We start from the raw sequence: 23,061 nt of genomic DNA, 5'->3' as shown, positions 1-23,061 counted from the left end.
ATGTCCACATGACCTGCTCCTCGTAATATCAAACACTGATTTGTCTGGTGCCGACTTTGTTGTTTAGTGTATCTTTACACAACCAACTTAATTTTATATGCACTGTTACCATGGTTTCAAGGCCCCATACTTTAACATTTCACCTTACACCTTCTGTTGGATCTACTGTCAATTTGTTCTGGGATTACGGTTCAATTAAATGTAGTGTTACTGTTTCTGGGTTGCACCTTCTTCTGGTTGTTTCAAGATTATTAATCATGTTAATAATGATCAGTTTTGATGAACATTTGTTTGACCTGGTGTGTCATTGTATGCTGATGAGATGGATCATCAGCACTCATGCTATCTACCACTCATTACTTGATCACAGACTGCTGATTCAGCTGATCTACTGCTCACTCAGTCCCTGTAAGGTAAAGCAGCATCAATGTGCTTCACTCACATCATTTTACTTGCGTTACTTCTTCGATTTGTTCTGAGAGAGACCGAGTAGCTTTGCCAACTGTGAAATTTTGTTCACAATTCCTGACATGTCAAATAATGTCTCTGATTTCCTCTGGTAATGTCTTCTGTTGGTGTATGGACAGTATGGAAATTGTATGATCTCAGATCATTCATGACAGTCAATACCCTTTGGGACGTCCGACAGTGGCAAGTGATGGACAAACACTCTGGCGCCCGTTTCACAAAGCTCTGGTAACTTTTCTTGTAGCATTCATACTTCCTATACTGTAATATTGACTTACGATAGTCGTAGCGCTACAAGAGCTTTGTGAAATGGGCCCTGAAGTCCGGAATAGCTGCTGACATGACTCCTTGTGGACTATGTCCATGGCCCAGTGTTTTCACTGGTTCTGTCCATCCATTACTAATATCGCTGTGTATCCTGGGGATGTTTATTTGTTTTTGCAGTTGTGCATGATGAATATTTGATGTTTACTGGCTCTGTATATTGGAGCCATGGGTATAGGACTGTAAAGGGCATGGTTTGGAAGTGTGTTAGGATCGTCTTGTCCATCAGCATGATCAGGCTATCAGCCTTGTCTCATGACTTGCTGCATATGGAGAGTGTGATGGTGTATTCTGCGGTGGAAGCATCTGAATTAACAGAATATTGAGTAGGGCGGCTCATTCTACTTGGCGTCCACTTGACTGTTAATGAAGGGGAGAGATGATAATGAATATGGTTTTACACCACTTTGAGCAATATTATTACCTGTCCTGCTTCCAACCCCCATGTTTGCTATACTGACAGACTGATCAGGAAATCACGACCCTAAGTCAACAGTATTTAAATGAAAATCAATGAGAATTTGACTATAAATGTTACTTTGTTAGCCATGTCAAGAATAAATGTGCAATGCTGCAAATGTAGGCGTTATTTTCTGATGTTGCCACAACAAAAATGAAACATTGTGAAAATGATGTTGCAAAGTACTTTCTTTCTGAACTGTTATTAAACAGGAATGTCAAAACTATTTTCGCAAGGCAAATGGTTATATTATCAGCTGTATTCGCACCAACATTGATAATGATAAGGTGTAAAAATTCTTACAGACAAACACGGTTTAAATGGTATATTTGACTCAGGATGGCAATCCAAATATTTTTGTAATGTATCAGATTTTCTCATGCATTAACTGTATTTTACTGTATTTTTAAAATATAGATTCACTTGTTCTTTCCTAGTATATATTTTATATAAATAGTAAGTTTCATATTCTACCATGTTCTACATAACAGTAAATAACTTTTAGATTCACAATAATATTCAAAACAGTAATGTCAGACAAAGTGAGATAGTAAGGGTTTGTTTAAGTTGAGTTTCACGCCCCTTTAAGCAATATTTAAGCAATAATACAGGCTTCACACACTACACCCATGTGGGGAATCAAACCTTTGTCTTCGGTGTGACAAGCAAATGCTTCAACCTCTAGGCTACCCCACCACCCCGATAAATATGAGAAGTGTTGAACTGCTGTTCTGATAGCCTCGATGCTAGATGCAAGGGATGTAATAATATGGAAGTGTTTCAACACGTCAATGTTGCATAGTTGTAATAAATTCCATATCATTTGATGTCCAGACATGATAATACATTATGAGAATTGTAGGGACATATGGTCATGCTTTAACAGGCCTACAAAACTGGACCAAGCCTGGTGAGAGTAAACAAACCCACAGCCTATTCCGCTTGGTGTTTTAGCACTATGACTGTCATGGCTGTTACAGGTCTGTGTCACAGTATGGGATTTACCTTACTCAGTACTCGGACTGTTCTGTGGCAAAATCCCTAGCTTGTCCGACTGGCACTGAAACAAATATATCCAATACAGGCCAAGCAAGCCTGTTGTGGTGGACTGGTCTTAGACTAACAGCTAGTCTCTGAAATGAACATATTTTACTGAACCAAATATATCCAATACAGGCCAAGCAAGCCTGTTGTGGTGGACTGGTCTTAGACTAACAGCTAGTCTCTGAAATGAACATATTTTACAGAAAAAAAAAGTTTTTAAATTAAGATTGTAAATAGAATAAAAAGGAGCCCAGGGACTTTCTTCATCCTGAAGCTGTGGAATCTAGACTTGCCACATTTTCTAGACTTGCGTGGGCTTTCTTGGATATATTTGCTTCAGCAGACTAGGCTGGTCTAGATACTGCTGTTTTAGGTCTGAAAATCTCTAGGATCCCTTTTGTTACTTGATTAAGATAATTAAACAACTGAAGTTTTGGGAAACTAGATGTAAGTCCAAACTAAGGTCCTGTGTTATGCTCATGACAAGTGTAATGTCTTTAGTTCAATGAAGTATGGATTTGCTCTAGAATTCTAATCACCCATCGGGATCGACCTTTGAGTGAGCAACTCTGTTGAAGTTCGGAATTTGGTAAAATATTCTTCTTCTACTGGGTATGTAACTTTATATCATTCTGTATCCTGTTTCTTGAAAGTTCACAATGGTTATGGTGACATTGCTGATATTGAGAGATGAAAAAAATAAAATAGTAAATCAGTGTCCATACTACAACATTATGTGTTTAACAATAGATTTCAGCTATTTATATCGTGTTCTATACCGATAGGAAAAGAGTCCTTGATGAAAGGTGTGACCTCAATTTCCTTGTCTGTAAACTTTTGCTGCACCCTAGTGACAACGTGTTTTCAAAGACCTGATTGGATGGTACTTATAGTACTTATACAAGGTTAACATGTAAGATCAGCCATGTATGGTGCGCAGTTTTGAACATGTTTCTGCCAAAAGTAATTGAAAATAATTTAAACTTCAAGACCTATTTAAAAATAAGAATCTTTATCAAATTAAGGTATATTTTTACTCTTTTGGGGCGGTGGAGTAGCCCAGTGGTTAAAGCATTTGTTTTAGCATTTGCATTAGCACCTGGTTTCGATTCCCCACATAGGTACAATGTGTGAAGCCCATTTCAGGTGTCCCCCAACGCAAAACCATACTCATTCACTAACTCACTTTTTCTCTTCTTATTTCACCATGACAGGGGCTGTACAATTCTGAATGACGACATGCAGTAGGTGTGACATTCACATGAACCCAGTGCTGACAAATCGGCAACATTAATGACAACTAACATCTCATTATAACTCCACAATTAATCTTCAATATGGCTGATCGAAACAGGGTACTTGCCATATATCCTCAAATCTGATTAATTGTGGTCCATATATGTTACCACAACACAGCAGGTGGTATGGCAATTATATAGAAATATACTACGCATAATCATTGTCATTATCTGTCCTTAATTCATCTGACATGGTAAGTTATAGATATTATACCATATCGGAACAGGACAGATAGTGACTGTAGATACAGGACCACGACTACAGCGTTGATGATTAACTATCTCCACGAGGATACATGTAATCATTATAATGCTTGCATTTGTAAGCTGAGTTTTCTAACATAAAAATACCATCATTAGGCCAGACAAGTTATATTTCTTGTTTTACGGATCTGCCTGTCATATTTTTTCAAGAATAAGAAAAAAATAAAAATAAATTTTCTCAGCTGAAAAAATAAAATCCTTATGTTTTCATTGGCCCAAACTGTAAACTTGCAAGAATGTTTTTGGATTGTTTTTTGGCCCCCATGTACACTGCATAAATTGCTAGAAGTAAAATACTTTTAATATTTAGAAGGAATATTAGTATTATTACTTTGACTGTTGATTTTATTTTTTTCCCCTCCTGCTTTTAGTTTTTTTAGGACAAAAATCTGTAAAACAAGAAATAAGACTGGTCTGGCCTTAGCAGTAAGTACTAAGTAGTAGTGGGAACGTATACATTGACATTTGGCTATCATGATGATGATTGAAGAACCATATTGCTATAATTAATCTGGCACAGCGTGGCTGTGTAACTATAGTTATGTGAAAGTACTATGAATGACATTCATGTTGGTTGATAATTTGTTTATTCTAAATTCAGGTTAACAATTAATTTCATCATGTTCGAAAATGTTATCATGATTGTGTGAGCTTGAAACTTCTAAATGAAACTTCAGAAGAAGGGATGGGGTAGCTTTGTGCTTAAAGTGTTTGATCGTCACGCTGAAGACCTGGTTTTGATTCCCTACATGGGTACAATGTGTGAAGCGCATTTCTGGTGTCCCCTGCTGTGATATTGCTGGAATATTGTTAAAAGCAATGTAAAACCATACTCAATCAATCAATCTAGGGTTCCTGCCATAATATTGCTGGAATATTGCTAAAACCATACTCACTCACCCATGCTCACAAGTGGGTTGGCCTAAAGTGTTCACTCATAATGCAAGAAACCAGGGTTCAGTTCCCCTCAAAAGTACAAAGAAAGAAGCTCTTTTGTTGGTGTGCCCTCTTGGAATTGCTGAATATTGCTTAAAGCAGTGTAAAACCATTTTCACTTACATACCCGTGATCATAGTGATGCCCAATCAGTGTAATTCAATTATTTGATTCTGTGATTGTTTTTTGGTATTAAGTGATATGTAACATCAAATTATTTATCAATGAACTTGATGACTACTTTCTCTGTTAGAATGTTCATGTGCCGGTGAAGTAGGAAGTGAAAGTGGTAACACCCAGTCTGACATGTCTGGGTCACTCTGACTTGCCACTACCGCCTCTGTGGTGTAGTGGTTAGAGCATCCACCCAGAGAGCAGAAGGTCACCGGTTCGATTCCCGGCCACGTTATATGAAAATATGTTAAAATGTGGTACTTGTTTGTCCATGCCTTGCGCTCAGCATTAATGGGTACAACAAGGACTGGTCGGCTCGGAGTCAGTATAATGTGTCTGAGTGGGGTATTCATGCTTAACTGTGGCATGCTATCTCAGTGAGCTAGCGCTATAAAACCAGCTTAATTCTGGGCTACTACAAGCAGCCGCACATACACATACACACGCATGCATGTCGTCATATGAGCGAAATATTCTTAAGTACTGATATTAAACCCAATTTCACCTCACCCACCCTGACTTGCCACCACCCAATATTTCATACAGACTGCTGCTATACTGACAAGTTTACATCCTACCAGTCTGAGGAGTGATCTGAAACTAGTGAAACATGAACAGCACTGATACACAGTCTGTTGCAGGATACACACATCCTCGTTAGTGCATCGTGTGTTGACAGACAAGCAGCCAGTCAACATCACAATGATGTACAATGAATCACACATGCAGTCTCTGGCCCGCTCACACATTTATATGCCAGGGGTTCAAATTGTTTTTAAAAAGCCACTTGCCACAGGGCAAGTGACTTAAAGAAAGTAACTTGTCCTGAATAATTTTCCACTTGCCCTGATTTTATGACATAATTATGATGATGTAATTATGAAAGAAGAAATCAACATGGTATTTGATGTTAATGTTTACTGGACTATTTATTGAAAAGTGATAAATAGCAAAGAAAGATAACTCTACTTTATTATCATTACGAAATGTAATAGCTACATTTTGAGCAGATATGAAATTAAATCCAAGTTTATTTGCGGTTTAAAACCATAAGTGGAAATTATCTAGTAGCCCACGGACAAGTAAGATACCATAATTTGATTGCCTGAAATGAAAACTGACTTGTCCCGGGCGTCGGGCGATGGGATTTTTGAACCCCTGATTATGCCAATCATGAGGTGTTGATAGGTGTTGTATTTATTCACTCAATTCAGTGTTTGTTGGAAATTATTTGCTTGTATCCTTGGAAATTGTCAGGGAGATGAACTCAGTTTTCTAATAATTTGCCCCGATATTGTTAGTTATACTGTTGAGCATTAAGCATCTGCTTTTGTCTAAATTTTGTTGTCTAAATTTTGTGTGTAAAATGAATTTAAAAAATTGTCCTTTTATGGATAAATATTTCAAAGTGATGTGGTCAGTATTTGGTCAGGTTAACTACCAGGAGAACCACCCTATTTTAACTGTTTGATTGGTATTTTTTATTGATGAATAATATAGAAAGGTATGATATTTTATGGATGACAGCTTCTTTATTATATTATGATGTGACGTTTCGATATAAGCCGTCCAGCAAGAGGGATATACTACAGTACAGATCAGCCTTATATGACAGCTATACCCTATTTTAGTGAGATTTATAGTTGTATTAAATTGATATGAGAGAGACAGTAGTGATCAGCTGGTTATCAACCTATACCATGTACTTGTATATGTTACGTAATATTGATATACCAGTATTTGAAAATCTACCAACATTTAGTAATTTTCTCTCAGCCAATTGATACCCTACCATTGAACTTTTTGATCTGGGCTGTTGCAATAATGATAGTTTCCAAACTACTCAATGAATCTGGATTTTGTAGTGTTCACACTATTAACCTCGGCTTTGAATCTTACATCCAGATGTACCCTGCTGCCTTGCCATTGTGCCCTTGTACTGACGGCCGAAATGATGTATTGATGCAGCATGGTTCTGTTACCATGGTTACATAAGCTCAGCGATACAAAGTGCAGTATGCTTCATTGTGTATTAGTAGCTATTATGTCGTAATTTATTTGTATTTATGGTCTGGGCACCAGCATGGACATTTAATTTAGTGATGAGAAAGTGATTAAGGAAGAAAAATGGCAGCTTTTCTGAACCTTTGTTATCTAATAACGGACAATTGTTCTCACTCTTGTCATTGCTAATGCTGCTTGTTGTATTTACCTACAGCCTGTCTCATCTTTGTTATCTAATAATGGACAATTGTTCTCACTCTTGTCATTGCTAATGCTGCTCGTATTCACCTGCAGCCTGTCTCATCTTTGTTATTGTATTGGAACAACAGGGTCTTACACAGACTTTTAAAAATGGCAGTCATGGTGACTCACAATATTTATTTTTGGGAGTCATTTTCAATATTTAGGAGTCATGAAAAGTTTAATATTTCTTTGTGTTAATCATTCTCAGTATGTAAATGTATGTCACACCACCAAATGAAACTACAGCATTGTTCAATTCAAACGTCCAGGATTACTGTCTCCTCTGAGTTCTCTGGAATAATCTGACAATATCATTTTTTTGCTTATCAAATCGATTTTATTGAACTGAGTTGTGAGGGTCACCCATAAAACTTGCGTCAAGCTTGACTCATATGATAATATTTTGAGAGTCGTTTACAAAATTGTTGCGTCGAATACGCAGGAATCACGCGTCATGTAAAACCCTGGAACAAGTACATATACTAATTTTACTATAGTAAGTCAGAGTTAGGGATGGGTATTAAAGGTTCAAGGCAGATAAGTATCACAATATATTGTATAATTCCAAATTTTGAATTCAGATACAAACAGAAACATCATTACATGAATTGAAGTTCATATATAAAACAAAATAAGATGATGATGACAACCACCACAGGGATTGGGAAAGCCATGGGCCATTTTGCACATTAGAATAAAAATTTTGAAGTGGCCCATTCTAAATTCAGAAATGGCTAATAATCATGAAAATGGCCCATTGTCAAAGTTCTCTATCCCAATCCCTGCCACCAATCACACCACCTTCTTTGAGACCTTGATTTTGTTGACGGAAGTGTAGGAATACACCTAAGGGAGTTAACTCAGAATTCACTTCTTATCTTCGCGGGCTTGCATTTTAAAATTACGGAAACATTTCAAATTTGTTTTGGCAAGTGTATAACATGAAACACATGATAAAAGTTGCCATTTGAAATTACCTGATTAGCCAAGCACTCAAAAAGGATATTGTGATCCGTACTGTGGAAAGAATGAACCTTGATGAACTGATATACCGATAATACTGATAATACTGCACACTGCCATAGTAGTCACTTGTAGTGTCATGTTTACAATGGCTGAAGAAATATTGTTAAGAAGGTTAAGAAACCTGCTAACCTTTCTATGAGAAGAATTTTATATACTTAGATCACATCACCTAAGTCCAAATGTAAGTGAAATATTCCTAATTTATTGACACATATTTTAAAAACAATTTCTGTTATGCAAATTAACTATTGATCATTGAGCTTATTGTCAGCTACCGCCTTTTGTTAAATCATTGTGATATATTAATCAGTAGTAGCTTTGTTCCAATACCTTGGCACAGAGTGTCAATCGTGTGTGGATATTGAGAAACAATCATGCTTCACCATGACCACCATATGTGTATTTCCCAATCAGTTGTCTGTCCAATAGCATCACTGCTTGTACCTACTGTCCTTCTTTGTGTTGCTTGTAAGCAGATCAGGTGTTGCCTTTTCTTGTGTAGATATATAGTATGTGTCTAAGTGTGACAGTGTATAATGAAGGTTCAATAAATCTATACCATGTATTGGAACACATGGCGCTGTGTATCAGAGTATCCCAACTACAGTTGTGGCCGGTTATATAGAAATGAAACTTAAAATACTTAAAAACTGGAACAGGACAAAGAGTTAACACTCAAGTTTAGATTTCAGGTTATTTTTGTATTGAAATGTTGTTGGAGAAAAACTTGTGAGACTCTTTCATCTACTAAAAGGCCGGCTATCAATATAGATCACAGACATCGATAATCAAAAAACAAATATTGATTGATTATCAATAAATATTGGAGAAGTAACTTTGAGTAATAATAAAAAAAAAATCAGAAATAAATTGATATATTTCACATTGCTGGTGGTTGATAACATATTCATTCATGGATTACAACTATATCTGCAAGGGAATTTTAGTCTGTTTGCAGTGAAAATGTACCGATGACTACTGCGCTTATCCCCATGTAATACAAACCAATAATAGCTATTTGAATCTATGATCGCAAGTAAAGTTGTTAAAACAACTTTTTGTCCCAACTTGCTTATCGCCATCACTCCAATCACTCACTCAACTCACTCACTCACTCACTCACTCACTCACTCACTCACTCACTCACTCACTCACTCACTCACTCACTCACTCACTCACTCACTCACTCACTCACTCACTCACTCACTCACTCACTCACTCACTATCAAAATGTTATTTGACCCATACGTATTCACATCATCTGCAACTGTTAATTATCCACCGCAACACGTTTTGTGGGGGGTATTCAAATGGACTCCATCCGTGTGTCCGTCCGTCTGTGCACACCATTAAATATTTCTTCACCAAACTAGGCACATGGATAGATCCGGTGGTGTACTGGTGCCTTTTGGTAGTTTTGGAATTCTGAATAAAATATTTTTGGCGTTTCCATGGCAACAAGTTTGACTTAGACTGAAATTAGTGGTAGTGCTCTTTTCCAGAGCAGAACTCTAAAACCGTTCAATATTTCTTCACCAAACTTGGCACATAGATAGATCTGGTGGTTTTCTGGTGCCTTTTGGTAGTTTTGGAATTCTGAATAAAATATTTTTGGCGTTTCCATGGCAACAAGTTTGACTTAGACTGAAATTAGTGGTAGTGCTCTTTTCCGGAGCAGAACTCTAAAACCGTTCACTATTTCTTCACCAAACTTGGCACATAGATACATCTGGTGGTGTACTGGTGCCTTTTGGTAGTTTTGGAATTCTGAATAAGATATTTTTGGCATTTCCATGGCAACAAGTTTGACTAAAACTAAAATTGGTGATAGTGCTCCTCTCTGGAGCAGAGCTTTAAAAACCTTTCAATACTCTCCTTCCACTTTGCTATATACACACCTAAATATTTGACATAATCATAACTCATAGACATAATCATGAAGAGTATTTTGCCATTTCGGGGGATATTGATGACTTTGTCTTCTTGTCATTTTAGGTTTATGGTTATTGTACTTGGTCATTTTTTATGTTACTTTCATCATGTACATAAAGGCATCTGTTGTATATCTGCCATTATAGTTAAAGGTATTTTTGCAGGGCATGTCAGCTTAGTATCTCGGGTTTCAAATCTTAGACGTCATGATTGTTGACTAGGAATAGCATATTGATGGACGTCCTTGATGTAAGGTGACATTTCAAGTGTCGGATATTGAGGGGGTGTCATCAGTCATGATAGGGATTGTTGTTCAATCAAGGTTCTGTTGGTTTCCAAATGTTCTCATGATCCTGTACTATTAAGTGATTTTTACCCATGAGGGTCGGGGTTAGAATATTGATCTTCAGTAACCCATGCTTGTAAGAGGCGACTAACGGGATCGGGTGGTCAGGCTTGCAGACCTGGTTGACACATATCATAGTTTCCCAATTGCGCAGATTGATGCTCATGCCGTTTATCACTGGTTTGTCTGGTCCATACTCGATTATTTCCAGAACGCTGCCATATAGCTGGAATATTGCTGAGTGCGGCGTAAAACTAAACTCTGTGCAATTGGGAACCGATGACATGTGTCAACCAAGCCAGCGAGCCTGACCACCTGATCCCGTTAGTCACCTCTTACGACAAGCAAGGGTTACTGAAGATCAATATTCTGACCCGGACCCAATTGCGCAGATCGATGCTCATGCTGTTGATCACTGGATTGTGTGGTCTAGATTCGATTATTTACAGACCGCCGCCATATAGCTGGAATATTGCTGAGTGCGGCATAAAACTAAACTCACTCACTCACTCTAACCCGGACCTTCACAGGTCTAGAAAGTAGAAACTTAATGTGAAAGCCATATTTTACCAACTGTTGATTCAACATGATAAAAATTCACTACATGTAATATCACTATTCAGCTGTATAAGCTGACTCACTCTTGATATTCCATGCCTCTTAATGTGTTATCAACAAACTATCATTGTACATTTTATTGCTGTTATATTCTGAAACTGATAATTATTCATGATTACTTATTTTGGAAAATTGTCATTAGACATCATAGACAATTTCCTGTGTAAATCACACCTAACCTGGGATGTGCCTTTCCTCTTACACCTAAGTAATTAAACCATGACTGTCTCCAGTGTCAGAATCACCTTGCCTCGAGCTAGTTAGATATTCTTATGATGAATTAGCTAGAAACAATGGCCAGTGTTATGCAAGATGTGTTGATGTGTGACATGCACCAGGCTTGTTGATAGGTCTTCATTTGGACATGGCAGATTTCACTGAACCTTGAAAACACTCAAGGTCAGCTTAGGGAAACAGTGGTGTTGAAGACAAGGAAGTGTCAAACATTTGACATCAGTTTACTTCCTGTGCCCATTTGCAAGTTTATGACTGTAGGTATAAAATTTCACATAAAATAGTTCACTGGATTCCAAAATTCAGTGTTAATTTTGGTAAGTCTGTGTAGATCTGTGATATGCGATCAGTAAAACTAGTGCAGATGTGTGATGAGCAGTGCATGTTATTGTGGATCTGTGATTGTACGATCTGCATAAACCCATGCTAGGTGTGCCAGTAAATAAACTGTGCCGTAACAGTGGACACTGACGATGTTCAGAAATCTCAAAACTTCAACTGGCTATACTAAAACTATTGCATTTAAAACATTTTGTACAGCATTGATTTCCATCCACAATATCCTGGAGAATTTTTGTCAAAATTGGTAATGATATAGAAGACTGTTTGATATTATATCAATATTTGATATTAAGTTTTGAAAAGGTCCTCGTATAATTTGTGAAATCCCTGGGTATTTAGTAATGTCAAGATAACATATGATGTATAATCATGATAATGATTTCTGAAGTAAAGAGGTATTTTAAGCAATATTACTTCATAATTAATGTAATCCATCTTTTCTAGGTGGAATTAAGTTACATACATATCCAAATGTCATCCAGAAATAAGTGGAGGCGTAATGCACTTTGAATAAATATTTGAAAGTGTATTCATGTGGTGTATGTTTCAGTGCTTGTAATCAGCTTGCCGTGCTCGCAAAGCGCACAAATCTGGGTGTACCCTGTAAATCAATGATGTCATCGTCGTTACAACATTCTCCATTATTCTAAGCATGGAGAGTCAGAACACGAGGACAACAATGGTTTGAGCAGGACTCATGAAGCCCTTGTGTAATGAGATAGTGAGGCTTGTGGGATACTTAGAAAATAACGAAGGAAGTACAAGGAATCACTGTTCTTCTGTCCTGATTGAAATGATGAAGTGATAGTGTTAGGCATGAACAAAGGAGAAGATTCTTTCTTGAAGGTTGTACAATATTTGATTCTGATGTTATTTCATGTATTATTTATTCCCCTTTTTAAGTATAAGGAAATGAAGAAAGATGAAATGTCAACCGTTAATTGCTGAGATTAAACCAATTGTTTTGATGACGCAGTCATGGTTATCCATTTGTGATGGATGAAAGTATGATGTATGATATATTGTTGTCAACAATGAAGCGATGTGATGTCATATAGCTCCAACTGACCAATCAGCATTGACATTTGTTAAAATTATTACACTTTATCTTCCAGCCCCTGTATGTAGTGTATGTGTTTATCTTACCCTGTGGCTGTTTGTGCATCTACCTGTTAATGGATTGGCTTTGTTCCTGGTGTTGCTTTGAAGGGAACTGTGTTCAGCCTTTTTGTCTTTTGATTCCTCAAATCCTAATTCATATTTTACATATAATTTACTTATTTGGGGAACTGAACCGATTATTTCAAAGTTATTTTTGCAAAGTTATCATTAAGTATTTTCAAATGTTTCAATTCCAAATGGAAACTTAACTTTTAGGACAATAAACATTCTTGAAATATATATTACATACAAGCAGTTATGAATCATGGATCAAATGTGGATCGCTTGGCCACATTGGTTCCTAAATGTGGATTTCAGTGAAGGGTGATATGACTTTTCATGCCTGATATGGTTAGTTCAGTGTTATTGTAGGGTTGGGAGTAGTGAAGTAGCCTAGTGGTTAAAGCAGTTGCTTGTCATGCCAAAGACCTGGGTTTGATTCTCCACATGGGTATTCTGGTGTCCAAACCATCGTGATGTTGCTGGAATATTGCTGAATGCCACACTGACTCATTCAGTGTGGTAGGCTTGTCCTAAAGTGGTGCAAACTAGAGGTCCCTATAGTCACTGACATCTGTTGCCATGGTTTGGGGATCGGGGCCCCTCAAATAATGTTAATGACTAGGGTCTTTGAGTTTGAGATTCATGTTCAGTTTCTTACATTGCTAACATTTGGGTTGATTTTCCATGATTTGCATGACAGTTTTGTGTGTTTAGGGTCACTAACTTGGTTAATGCATGTCAGTATCCCATTCACTGAGGTCCAGATTTAAGTAATTAAAGTACGCTATCGTATTAACAATTGCTATCATATAGCTGGAATAATGCCGAGTGAATGGATTAACAACCAACAAAAATCAAACATTGAACAAATGAAAATGTCACAATAAATAAATCAAGGAAAATAAGTAAGGCAGTGGATTTTCTTTCACTTGAAGCTTGACTTAAGTTACATCTTATATCATGTGTATTAATACAACATGCTGTTGGTTAATATACTGAGTCAGCACATCTAGAACATTGGCTAAACAGCAGTGAATATCCTAAATGCATTATGTCATTAGGCAAAAAAAATTGATAAGACAAACTGTGTTTTGGTGTGTGTTGTTTATTCATTATTCTTGAGTTACGTAATACTGCTTGTTGCCTTGGTTTCTGAGAGTTGTTTGTTTCACATGTTGTGTATTTCTGTTTTAGGATTCGAGTGAAGCCATGAGTGTAAGTGAGGGTTGCTTGGAGGGTGGGTGTACCAATACATAGGTGCCATGGGTGTATCTGGATACGTGTCTTGCAGTATAGTACATACCAGTCTGCCAAAACCCAGTTTGGTCTTCATTTTCAACAAGTCTATCAGAAGTTTAATATTTGGGCTAGAATTAACAGAAAGTCATTAGACATAATTTATGATTCAGCCTTTGTCAGTATCATTTTGACCCTTCCTTATTTATTGATATTATGTACATTACACTTTGTGTAATATGAAATTCAAACTTTAAAATCTGAATATTTTGCACTTTATTCGTGATTAAGTGTCTGACAAGGCATGATAAAATTTCGCCCTGGCAATGTTGTATGGTGCCAACCGAAGAAGTGATGAAATATAGAAATGTGACACTGTATGTTATTTGCAAGCACGTAGGTTGATGCTGATTGGCTGTATTGGGACACCCAGTTGTAACGGGATGCACAGTGTCCTCAGGCCTACCAAAGAAAACTTTCCCACTGTGCAGAAAAACGCAGAAAAGTCCACATTAATCGTGGAAATAGCAAATTACTGTTTCAGTAGCGAGGTATTATGTTTTTGTTGCTATTTCCACGATTAATGTGGACTTGTCAGCATTTTTCTGCACTGTGTGAAAGTTTACTTTGGTAGGACTGTTCCTTGTAGGGAATGATTAGTTGGTTTGCCCACAGCTTGGAATGCTCACTCACCCAGCCACCATACATGTTCCTGGGAGTGGGTCTTATGAAGTTGACATGAAGCTCATGCACTGAACCACTTTCACTGATTATTGTTTCAAATGGGCCATTCTGATTTGTGGAAATAATGTTGGATAGAAAATGTTTTGTTTGCAATTCTCAATTCTACTTTGAATTTGGGAACAGAGCCATTTTTTTTATTTTTAGTGTCATTAAGTTTTATGATCATGATAATCGTAGGTCATAATAAGGATGGTTAAATGGTTTTTTCATCATACGGAAATTCAGGGTTCTATTCATTCATTATACATGTACATTGTTGTGTTGTGATCAGTAATACTGCAGGAATATTGCTAATAGTTGTATACAACTTCACTCACTATCATACAGTATACATAGTATGTGTTTTTTGTAACACAAGCTCCCATATACCTCTCCCTAGCATCTACTAACAGGCATGTATTTTTTACATACTGTATACCCCTATATCATGTCTTCTGGAAGAATAGGTTGTCAATATGTACTCAAGCTGCAATGTTCAATAGTATTTAAATAGACACTTATGTTAGTATCATTATTGTTGTCATCAAGAACATCATCATCATCATCATCCTGAAAATATTTTTGTGCATGATTGAAAAGGTAAAACATTTCTATCAAAAGTGGAGTAATATATCCCTGGTTGGGAAAGGAAGTTATTCCTCCCTTGATTTTGTGCTGTAAACTCCAACTGGTGCCTCGTGGGGTACAGTATGCAGATCTGTGCAGAGTTACTTCCCTTAGCCACGTGAGATGTGCTGGATCTGTTGGCACACAACTCATAATGTTGGTTTCACCAGTGTGGTCAACTTCATTCATCTATTTCAATATTGAGCTTTCTTCCAATAAGTCAACGAGAACTGGTTTAATATGTTCATACATTATAATCAGTGTAAAACCCAACTCATTGACCATAGATCCAGTTTTGTACCTGTTCAGTTTAGATCACTACTTTCTCCTGGACCCCCGTGAAGATCCGGGTTAGGATGAACCTTGAGTAACCTATGCTTGTCGTTAGAGGCGACTAACAGGATCGGGTAGTCAGGCTTGCAGATTTGGTTGACACATATCATCGGTTCCCAATTGCGCGGATCGATGCTCATGCTGTTGATAACTGAATTGTCTGTTCCAGACTCGATTATTTACAGACCTCCGCCATATAGCTGGAATATTACTGAATGCGGGCGTAAAACTAAACTCACTTTCTCCTGGAGTAATATGATTGTCATATTCATGGTCTTATAATATATTTATTCAGGTATTCCTCCAACTGCATCATTTCATAAGCAGTATTGTTTTACATGTGTGCAAAGGAATATTCAAGCACAAAGACATATGTGAATATATGTATAAGTATTATAATTATGGCATGTGTTAATAGTGATGGTATAAGTACCTGAAATTTGATAATCTATCGCATGTGTATCAGCATATATCATGCATGCACATAGATTTAACAGTAATATGTTTTGTCAGACTCAAGTTTATTCTGTACATCTTGTATGTTTAATCAAGGACAAGATGAGTACATTTTGATCGGTAGCCACAAAGTGTGTTGGGGGATGCTAGAATGGAGGTATGTTGTCTGTTTGCTTCTCACTGGGGACGGGTTCTTAAAAAACCCAAAGTACCTGAGTAGGACAACTGAAATTTTACAGCCTCATGGGACTGGTCACAATCTTATATAAGTTCAAAATCTGGGGTCTTGGATTGTAGTTTTTATCAGTGTTATGGCCCTTGTTGCATGCATTGCAACTTAGTACGAACTGTGTGAAATATGGAATAAGTTTTATCAAAAGCTATTTAAGTTAGAGACAAGAACTGTAACACAGTTATGTTACTGGTCATGATCAAAAATGAGTTTGAAAATTGTTATCTTTATCTTAAATAGCTATGTATAGAGTTATCGCCCTTGCTCCATGCTTTCTAACCTTGTCAATTATAAAGTGTATTATGGTTCTTTAAGTTGTTTCTCATGTGCATCACAATAAACATGATAGTCTGTCATACAGACCTTAAACAAATATATCGAAGAAAGTGCATGCTATTCTAGCTTATGTGGCGAGTCTTGATCAGAAAATGAAGAAAGTTTCTGGGCTCCTTTTCCTTATATTATATGATTATTATTTATGTACCGTTTTTTTTCTGTAAATATGTTTGCTTGAGAGACTATATGATAGTCTATACACATGACAAAGACAGAAAATAAGATATGTAGGTTCTGTCAATATTAAACGTATTACCTTTGATTAGTCGACTGAAGAAAATCATTTGAATTTGTCTTATCCTTAAAAAAGAAAGTTTGCTTATATCATGTTAATAATACTATAATTATATGTATGCTGTTGTTTAACAGTATTATCACTGATTATTACCCAACAACTATCATGCCTATTGAACCTACAATTCAAACAAATTTTCTCTCACTCACTCTCGTTTTCATTCAACAAGAATACCACACCTGATATAGTCATGGCATTACAAGGTTTGTTATGAGGTGACCCAAATCTCAACAGAAACAGGTTCATCCAAACCATTTCACTCCAGTTAGCAGCTGACGAATCATGGAATTTTACTGTCACAATAGGCAGATTTCGACCAAACACGATGTGATTAAGTCCAAGGAATGTCGGCTGGTTCCGTGTGGACTCTGCCGGTCTAGCTTGTTACCATGTTCCGTTGTCTATTGATTTGGATGAGTTCTATTGCTGTGGGGACAACCAGATTGGCGCTGATGAAGACGCCATGTCCTGTCACCTGTGACTGACATCTCCGACCAGCTGACGGAGGACCTGGCAGGGCTGACACTGACAGATCTGGGTTTCAGATTGGGAGAATCGATGTTCGGAATTAGAAAATGCTCTGAAATATAGAATTTCACTGCAACAAGTTTATCATGAAAACTGAGGATATATATATATTTTTTTGCCATGGTTTATAATTAGATAGATGTTTTCATAATATCTCTTGTAAATTAACATTGTATTAGCATGAGATTTGCTGGAATATTGCTTAAAGCAGTGTAAAACTAAACAATTTCACTCACTCCTCTGTTGGAGGCTGGGCCTCTAGTACACACTGGCCTCTAATTGTGTCCTGGTCATACCCTTTGACCCAAGAGTAGAAGCCTCTGTTACACGCCGGATCTATAATACTGTGATATGTAGGTGATAACTGTTGACTATTTCCTGCTGACATACTGTTAGTATGACTGTAATTTGGGAGCCAGTATTGTGAGGGATAACTAATTGAGCTGGATATGCCTACATTTTTCATGAACATCTGTTGTCATCACTGATTTTTTACATTTCAAATTTATGTATGTAGTCACTTAAAACATTGCCTTGGCTGGGGTTTTAGTATTGTAGAACTTGTAATGATGTAGATGTGTAAGTGTCGATTTGTCTTTTCTAAAGAAGGGTCAGATTTAAAATATCATCTACTGGTTAGTTGGGCTACGTGATTTCTGAAAGAAAATGCCCCCTGAAAAACAGTGGCATTAGGGACAAAAATCTTATCTATATGTAAAGTATCTCATTCATCAGTAGTATGTGGACTGTGACTGAAACACACGTAAGGGGCAGTGGGGTAGCCCAGTGGTTAAAGCGTTCGCTCGTCACGCCGAAGACCCAGGTTCGAATCCCCCCATGGGTACATGTGTGAAGCCCATTTCTGGTGTCTCCCACTGTGATATTGCTGGAATATTGCTAAAAGCAGTGCAAAACGAAACTTACTCACTCACTTACTCCTTTAAATGCACATATATGTTTTTAAGAGTACCTGTTTCCTGTAAAATTGGGCTTAGGGTCAGTTGCTGTAGGAATTTTTTTATGTGTCTTGTGTTGAACCTGTTCTTGATGATAGCGGTAACAAATTCATGCTTTTTCGGTTCAATTTGGTCAGTAGGTCAACCAGGCCCTCTGGCCACTGACATCAAATAATACCATTACAGACCCTCTACAGTTTCTACTGGCCAGAGGATCAGCAGCTGAGTGGATCTGATGAGGTAGATCCTGCTAGAAATTGGTTCTGACAAGTCTGTGCTAAACCCTATTTTCATGTAAACAGAATAAAGCTTGATGTACTGAAGTGTTTTTCATGGCCTTTTAACTTTTACCCAGTGTGCGTGAAATTAGTTGACCATATCTGTTGTTCATAGATGGCTGGACATTCTCAATCTGTTTCGGAAACTTTGCTCTTGGTATCAGTTTATTACTTATTGTCATATGGTATTTTATGAGGTGATCAAATTTCTAATGCACGCAGACTAAACACTTTGGCTAAGTCCCAGATTGCATCCATTATATTGAACTGAAACAATTTGAGTCGCCTATGGTGGTGAAACAATATATCAAGGTCATATTATACGTATCACAATATATTGGTCATAATACGAGTATATCACAGTACATATAGTGATGTGTATTGAGATACAGATTTTCACCTCAGATGTCTTGGAACCTTCTTGACTATAAATATTTCAGAATAGGTTCCAAGAAGAAAAACTAGTTATGGCCACATGTTTGTAGCCTGTCTAATTTGGGGTTGGGGTCATTAAATGAGTAGTAATTTATTTTAGCCAGTATCATCTAGTATCACTACAAGAAAACACCATATTGTTTATTGTATCGTCTCACAATTCTACTGGGGCAATTAGGTAGCCTTGTGGTTAAAGTGTTCGCTTGTCACGCCAAAGACCCAGGTTCGTTTTGCCTCATGGGAACAATGTGTGAAGACCATTTCTGGTGTCCCCCACCTTGATGTTGCTGGAATATTCCTAAAAGCGGTGTAAAGCTAAACTCACTGACAATTCTCCAGTGTACTGGTGTATCATTTTGCCTCCAGCAGCAAAGAGGTTAAAGTGCCCACTTATCCTACCTCCCACCCCTGTTTAATGTCAAACATGGTTAGTGAAAGTAAGCTCATTCTTGCTAACTGGTGATGAATTTCTGAAATATTGCAGTGAGTTAACTCACAAACGGATCACAGTCCTCTTGTGTCTGCTAGCCTGTGGCCAGTAAAAATCAAGTCGGACCAGTAAATGTTCACAGTCACTGGCCTGACTGGCAGGTGAAATTTCATGGGGTCATTTTGTAAACATATCACTCGCTATGACTTGTTAAGTTAAAATACACTTTTAAATCATCAAGATTATAGACTGATAAAGATGTTCATCATATTAGCAGCTTAATGTTGAAACCTGTGTCAACAATATCTTATTCTCATCTATTTTTGTAATCTTTTGCTTAGTTTCTACATTCAAATTTCGGGCTAGTGAATTATTTTGTGGATTAGTAACTTTGAGGCATATCTATCCCGACTGGCTGGCAAAATTTGGAAACTATTTCGTATATTGGTTGTGTATTAATATTTGGCATCATGCCCAGAACTCCTTCCAGTCACTGATTCCACTTTCATATAAGTAAGGTAGATGTAGCCTGAAGTCATCAGTCATGGTAACCAGATCTACCGCCCAGATCTCCAAGGAGATGCTGAGACTTACAAATTAGTGTGTTTATATCTCTTCAGCTGAAAATGTCAACTGTCATACCAGTTTGATCGGACTTTATGATCATGTAGCGTTATATTGAATTGCTCATCTCCCACATTCAGGCTTTGTCCCTTGAGAGTTCCCCAGTGGATGATGTGTGCCAGGAATTGATAGCTCTAGAGAGAATGGTAAAATGACTGTAACAATCATTGTGCAGGATGCTGAGAAACGTGCACTGTCATCTGTGTGTGGACGTGCCACTGATCCCAGTGCCCTGTATTGTTGTCTAAGCTATCAACAGATCAAGCTCCAATCTTCAATCTTCAGATCTGTGTGACAAGCAACCTTAGCACTGAAGCTGTTATTAGTCAGAGTTTAAGTAAGGAAGTTCTGATGGTCTTTGTGCTAAAATGCAGAATCCTGTTCCACACAAAAAATCTTGGTGCCATGACTGTAATGAATTGTGATGTTAAGTTAGTGTTGTTAGAAATGGTCTCCAACAAACAATTGTTGTCATAAGAGGTAACTAAGAGGATTTGGCTTTGCTGTGTTCATTGACAAATGTCATCGTATCCCAAATGTGTAGATTGATGCTCATGATGTCAGTGAATGGATTGTCTGGTCCACACTCAATATTTTACAGACTGCTGGAAAACTGCTGAGTGCAGTATAAACAACAAACAAATCTCATGTTAAGCTGATCATGATGATTTAGTTGTAAACCCAACTCAAACTTCAGAACCATAATAGAACCTTGAAGACCCTTAACTGGTGTTCAGCAACTGTGTCCGTCGTAAGAGACAACTAACAGGATCGGAGGGTCAGGCTTGCTGACTTGGTTGAAACGTGTCATCATGTCCCAAGTGCAAAGATTGATGCTCATGATGGCAATCATGCAATTGTCTGGTCCTAATGGGGCGGTGGGGTAGCCTAGTGGTTAAAGCTTTCGCTTGTCACACCAAAGGCCCGAGTTCGATTCCCCACATGGGTACAATGTGTGAAGCCCATTTCTGGTGTCCCCCGCGGTGATGTTGCTGCAATATTGCTAAAAGCGGCATAATACCATACTCACTCACTCACTCACTGGTCACAGACTGCCATCATATAGGTGGAATATTGCTGACTGTAGTATTAAACAACAAATAAACAAGCAAACAAAGCAAAAACAAACATAATATGTTTCTCGTAACATGTCTGAAAGTGACAGCAGATGCTGTGTATGTAATCAGGTTGATGGACTGGACATTGCCATATAAATGATGTTACACGGACATGAGGAGCTGAAGCATACTAAAGAGCTGGGATTGATTTCCCAAATGTGTGAAGCCAATCTTGGCACTCCCTGTAATATTGCAGGAATATTGTTTATATTGAAAAGGACCCTATCTCACTGATTCAGAGGAAACGACTTGCTTTATTTAGGGCGGATGCCCAGTTGGCAGCATACAGAATGATGAGCCTAATGTGAGTGTCAATAAGCTGCTCTTGCATACAGATAGCTGTATCTACAGGCTGCATGGCCTGGTGTTAAACAGCAGATGTTGCTTTTACTGTACCTGTTGATGCCACATGTCAGCCTCAGCCATCAGATCGCCTGTTGCTATAGTGTGACTTCAAGTAGTGCAGAAAGCTGTTACACATCCTTCCTGCATCAGTACAAGCAGGCTGTTTAGGCAGGCAATTTGCAGGTGACATGAGCAGGTGTGATGCATTGTTTTACAATGGACATATTGAATAGAAAGAAGCTGGCTGGTGATTTTCAAGGTTATAAAATATAGTGTGGTGTGTTTAGTAATAATAGTATTCTTGAAGCAGGTTACTGTAGCAGCATATTTATTTTCTTGCATTTGTGAAAATTGTTGCTTGTTGGAAATGTATGTTTGACATGTTGGATGGAACAGAACCTCTAGATGCTAATTAATGTTTCAACCTGTTGTCAGCAATATTGTTACCATGACACACAATACAAGTGGAGCAACATAAACTTGTGGTTAATAGTAGGATCAAGAACCATTCTGTTGATAATGGTCAAGGTTTTGCATGTTATCACCTGTCCATGTAATGATTGTTCTGAGAAACAGGTGTTACTGCTTGGTCCCAGTTTTGGTTTGGTTGTACATGAGGTGTGAAGGTTTTTGTGTCTATTTATTCAGAAATTTTGTTTGGGGAGAGACACAGGGGGATGGGCACAGGAGAATAGACAAAGCTAAAAAAATCCAAAGCATCTGACATATTAATCTGTATTAGTACACTGAACATGCATTTTAAGGCCTACCAGCTGTTGCTACATTCATGATGACCAAACTGTTTCCGTCCTATGTCCATATGATTATTAAGTATCTGGTTTATATGAACATATTTAAGAACACAATCATGATAAACAGTGAAAAACATTTGACTTCAAGAATAATTAAGTTAACCATGACAAAAGAATATGACATCATGCACACTGGCAGTTGTGGTACAAACACACCCTGTATTGTTTGTCATGAGACATGATTTACCTTAATTCTTTACAGTAAATGCTACATGCATGAATATTAATCTGAATGGTTTGTAATACTACTGACAACTCCATTTTCCTATTTACAAACCCAAAAGGCATAAACAGTTCAACTAGACAGAGATGCTCGAAACTTAGTTTACCACTGTGCACAGCCATCTTAGATCTCTATGCACCCTTCAGAAAGGGAGATAACCCATCTGACTTTCCTCATGACTAACATTATTAATCAAA

General features: G+C 37.5%; 1 protein-coding gene across 4 annotated transcripts in view; it reads left to right on the top strand.

Annotated features, from left to right (window-relative positions):
- Nucleotides 1-23,061, top strand: part of LOC124253351 (hippocampus abundant transcript 1 protein-like) — a 55,146-nt gene that overhangs the window by 4,638 nt on the left and 27,447 nt on the right. For 2 of the 4 annotated variants that reach the window (XM_046687134.1, XM_046687287.1), the window contains exon 2: nt 14,072-14,092. The exons of the other annotated variants lie outside the window; for them this stretch is intronic. In XM_046687134.1, the coding sequence (XP_046543090.1) occupies nt 14,072-14,092 (21 nt within the window). The remainder of the gene's footprint in view (nt 1-14,071; nt 14,093-23,061) is intronic. 4 annotated transcript variants of the gene reach the window in all.

The sequence above is a fragment of the Haliotis rubra genome, unplaced genomic scaffold (genome assembly GCF_003918875.1).
Source record: "Haliotis rubra isolate DU_JTF1 unplaced genomic scaffold, ASM391887v1 Scf10, whole genome shotgun sequence".
In the NCBI taxonomy this organism is placed as follows: Eukaryota; Metazoa; Mollusca; class Gastropoda; order Lepetellida; family Haliotidae; genus Haliotis; species Haliotis rubra.
This window is presented reverse-complemented; position numbering and strand designations above follow the sequence as displayed.